Source organism: Embiotoca jacksoni, unplaced genomic scaffold (genome assembly GCF_022577435.1).
Source record: "Embiotoca jacksoni isolate LCO1_2020_lvr unplaced genomic scaffold, fEmbJac1.0.p SCAF_4, whole genome shotgun sequence".
In the NCBI taxonomy this organism is placed as follows: Eukaryota; Metazoa; Chordata; class Actinopteri; family Embiotocidae; genus Embiotoca; species Embiotoca jacksoni.
Genome location: NW_027185392.1, coordinates 25,007,929 through 25,012,223, shown reverse-complemented (window position 1 = coordinate 25,012,223; position 4,295 = coordinate 25,007,929). Strand labels below are relative to the sequence as shown.

General features: G+C 57.7%; 1 protein-coding gene across 1 annotated transcript; it reads left to right on the top strand.

The window, feature by feature from the left end:
* The first annotated feature begins 670 nt into the window (after positions 1 to 670).
* On the top strand, positions 671 to 3,771 carry irf2bp2b (interferon regulatory factor 2 binding protein 2b). Its single transcript, XM_069167694.1, is given in 6 exon segments — positions 671 to 1,415; positions 1,417 to 1,720; positions 2,192 to 2,295; positions 2,297 to 2,356; positions 2,358 to 2,504; positions 2,507 to 3,771. Coding segments are annotated over 6 exon segments (1,710 nt in total). The 5' UTR covers positions 671 to 956; the 3' UTR covers positions 3,143 to 3,771.
* The last annotated feature ends 524 nt before the right edge of the window (positions 3,772 to 4,295 follow it).

Below are 4,295 nucleotides of genomic sequence, written 5' to 3'. Positions count from 1 at the left end.
ACATAGTATAATGTTTGTATTTGTCTCTTTACGAACTTAAATTTATGGCTGAACCAGCACCGCTTTACAAAGTCGGGGAAATGGCTATTTTATTTTATTAAAATATAAACACCCGCAGATGGAAGCGGGACAAACAAACCGGACCTGTGTCAATAAAAACTACAGATTTAGGGTTATTATTACTTTATTACTTGGCTGTGTAGTTTCATTTTATCGATTTCAAATCAACTTTATAACCCCAGTAATTATAATTTAAGTGATGTCTCATATTATTGAGGGTTTGTACAATCTGTCAGTCATGTTTTGTTTTATTATGGTCTATTACTGGCACGTTTTATTTATCTTTATTTTTACGTCCGAGTCTATAAATTCTGTTTGTTATTTTTCGTATCATTATAATTTTGTATTATCTTGTATTACAAAAAAAACAAAAAAAAATCAGTTTCTGTTTGTACTATTTTATCTTTTTGAAAGAGAAAGGTTTTTTGTTCTTGTTTTTTTCTATGCATCCTTTTTCATCGTGTTTTATTTATTCTTGGATTCATTCCGCACGTTGACAGACTGCTGGCCGGCAGCAGGTCGCACTAATATACACACGGAGTGACGCCTCTCGTGACAACACAATCTTCGCGTGTCAGCTCCGGATAAAGGGAGAGCAGCGGCGAGCACGCGCCCGAGGCTGGTCGGAGCGCCTCGTGAGCAGAACCCCGGAGCGCGAGCCAAGTGTCGGCGCTGACGTCACGGCTCCACGTCGAGAGCTCAGCCGAGTTGTAAGCGCGAGCTCAGACGGAGGCGCGCGAGGCGACGGACGCAGCTGGGTGAGCTCGTGGCGCCGCGACGCGACTCTGTGACCGGAAGACTCCCGCTCGCTCGGACTCGCGGATATTTCTCACCGCCGCGACGGAAACCGACCGACGGACATTTTGGAGAGTGTCGCCTCCGCTCCGGGTTCCAACATGTCCTCCGCGGCGGCCGCTGCCTCCAGAAGGCAGTCCTGCTATCTGTGCGACTTGCCCCGCATGCCGTGGGCGATGATCTGGGACTTCAGCGAGCCCGTGTGCCGCGGATGTGTGAACTACGAGGGCGCCGACCGGATCGAGTTTGTGATCGAGACTGCCCGGCAGCTGAAGAGGGCACACGGCTTCCAGGAGGGTCGCTCTCCGGGCCCCGGGAAGCCCCAGCACGGGAAGGACACCAACCACTCGGCCGGAGATCCGGGCTCCCGTCCGCCGCAGCCTCTGGACCGCTACCCGCTGTCCGACCGGCCGCCCCGGCTGGGACCGGAGTACCAGGCGGGCAGGCCGGCGAACGGCCTCTCCGTGCCGAACGGGTTCCCGAAACCCGACGAGCCCCCGGAGCTCAACCGTCAAAGCCCGAACCCCCGCAGGACTAGCGCGGTTCCCCCCAACCTGGTGCCCGCTGGTGAACGGCGGCATACCGGCCGTCCATCCGCTGAACGGCCGCCCGGCTCCCGCGGGTCTGTCCGGGGCTCTGGCCGCGCCCGGCCCCGGGGAGCACGGCAAGCGGTCGGAGGAGCTGAAAGACAAACACAGGCCGGACAGCCTGTCGGAGCTGTCGGACAGCCACAAGGACTGGATGGGCAAAGGCAAGACGGTGAGGGACCTGATGGCGCTGCACACCTTCGACGGCCGCTTCAAGAAGGAGCACGCCGCCATGCAGCGGGTCATGGCCTACGAGACCGGCGCGTCCTCCAAACCAGGTACGGCTCGTTTTGTCCCGGTCTGCAGGACGTTCACCCGAGCACGCCGCCATGAAAACAGGAACTGAGATCATGTGTAAACCTTGTTGTCCTCCAACCAGAACCGGTGGATGAGTGTTGTAGCTTCTATGTCCGGCAGGTTTCCACCGGGAGGACGAGGTCCACTTTAAATATGGGACCGGGCTCCTCCGGGTTCAGGAATCGGCTCAAACGCACAACAAGGAGGCGTCACCTTGTATTTGTCCGTGGGACAGTGTTTGTTCTCCGGGTCGGGTCGGTGCCGGGTCTGACCCGGTGATCCAGCTGGACTCGGACCCGTTCACCTCCCAGCAGCAGAAGGAGCTTTATTCACCTCCTGTTGAGAAATGTCCCGTTTCATTCTTGTCAGAGCAGCGTGGTGGAGCTGGTGTTTGTGTTTGTTAACGCTCCTCTTCCTCTTCCTCCTCCTCCTCCTCCTCCTCTTCCTCTCAGACCGGGGGAAGCACCCCCGCCCCGGGAAGAGAAAGGCGTCCCCGGAGCCAGACGGCGAGGGCAGCGCGGTCAAGATGAACGGCTGCGAGGGCCCCCCGTGGCTCCCCCTCTCCCTCCGAGGTCCTGAAGATGCCCCCCACCGCCCTGCCGGGCTTCTCGGCCGCCCCCCTCCTCCAACATCTCCCCCCACTCCCGGACCACGCCCCCCGAGGCCGCCGCGGCGCAGAACGGCCAGTCCCCCATGGCGGCGCTCATCCTGGCCACCGACAACGCCGGCGGCACGGGCTCGCCGAAGGACGGCAACCAGGTCCACTCACCACGGCGGGGGCGCGGAGGAACAGCGGCAGCCCGCTGTCGCCCTCCTCGGCCTCTCAGAGGAGGCTGGCCCAGAGGGAGGGGCCCGTCAGCGCCGGCCTGGCTCCGCACGGGCCTGGCGGCGTGGACCCCCACGGGCCGCCGCCCGCGCAGAGCGGTCCGGACTCCTCGGTGCCGCCCGGCAGCGTCCCGCTGTGCTGCACTCTGTGCCGCGAGCGGCTGGAGGACACTCACTTCGTCCAGTGTCCGTCGGTGCCGTCCCACAAGTTCTGCTTCCCGTGCTCCCGGGAGAGCATCAAGCAGCAGGGCGCCACCGGCGAGGTGTACTGCCCCAGCGGGGAGCGCTGCCCGCTGGTCGGATCCAACGTGCCCTGGGCCTTCATGCAGGGGGAGATCGCCACCATCTTGGCCGGGGACATAAAGGTCAAAAAGGGAGAGGGACCCTTAAAATGTAAAGCGACCACAGCAGGACATGACGGACCAGACGTACGGGGACGTCACGGTGGGCCGAGACCACCGAACCCATCCAGCAGGAATGTATTTCAGCACCGGGTCTTTTACTGGAATAACGCTTCATCACAACAACAACAACAACAACAACAACAACAGAGGGGCGGAGACTTTATCCGTATTTAAAACTAAACCGTGCCAAAATTTACAAAAACCAACCGTCTCCTGGCGGCAGATATTTCTACTAGCAGCGAAGACAGATGCAAATAATTAACAGTGAAATAAACCCAGAAACACAAATACTACAAATTATGGATCTGTTTAGTGTTTAAAACAACATGAAAACGTTTTCAAAGAAATCCTCCCAGTTTAAACTGATCTGGACGTCTGACCGCTGCTGAGGGACAGCACGTCTCCGGGACAGCACGTCTCCGTCCTTCGGTCCGCCGCTCGTGTACTTCTATCCAGAGCGCTCGGTACCGCAGAGACCCGGCGGGCTGTCGGCGTCTGGTGCTGAAGCCTCCGTTGCCGTGACGACCCTGCAGACTGCTGACGGACATGTACATACCGGACACCAGGGAAGTGTATACTTCGTGGAACATGGCTGTATCATTTTTTAGATTTTTGTTTTTCAGTACGATGTGTTTCTATATTTTTGAAGATAAAGCGGTATGTTTCTTCATGACTTCCCGTCACACTTGTTTCGATCTGTCGGTGTACTTTGGGTCCGGAGACGGGCCCTGTCAATCATAGAATGTGACTAATTTGAGCACTTGGCAAAAAATATTAATAAAAAAACAACAACAAAAACAAAATGCTTCAAGCTGTACATGTGTGGCACTTGTTTCAGGAAACACTTGCCAATATACACCGACGTCCTAATAATTCCTCCAGCGTTGAATCTTTTCCATAATCGACTGTCAGCAGTCTGACGGGTGATGCAACGCTCTGCAGGAACCAACCGGCTTCCAGGGGGGGGGGGGGGGGGGGTGACGAGGAGGGGGGGGGGGGGGACGAGGAGGAGGAGGGGGGGGGGGGCACGAGGAGGGGGGGGGCAGGGGGGGGGGCACAGGGGGGGGAGGGGAGGGGGGCACGAGTGTGTTACGTAAAAGGTTGAGCTCAGTAAATCTGGAGTGGGCGGGGCCAAGACAGATAAAAATAGTCTGGAAACGTGATGCTTGGTGTTGACGACCTCGTCGCCTTCGGCCCGTCTGGGTCGGCGGTGAGCTCACGAGAGCTGAGCCTGGTGCCGGTTATCCACGGAACTCAGGATGGCAGGGACGCCCGGGGGCCCGGTTCTGGTCCGGTTCTGGCCCCCATGGCCCGGTTCTGGTCCGGT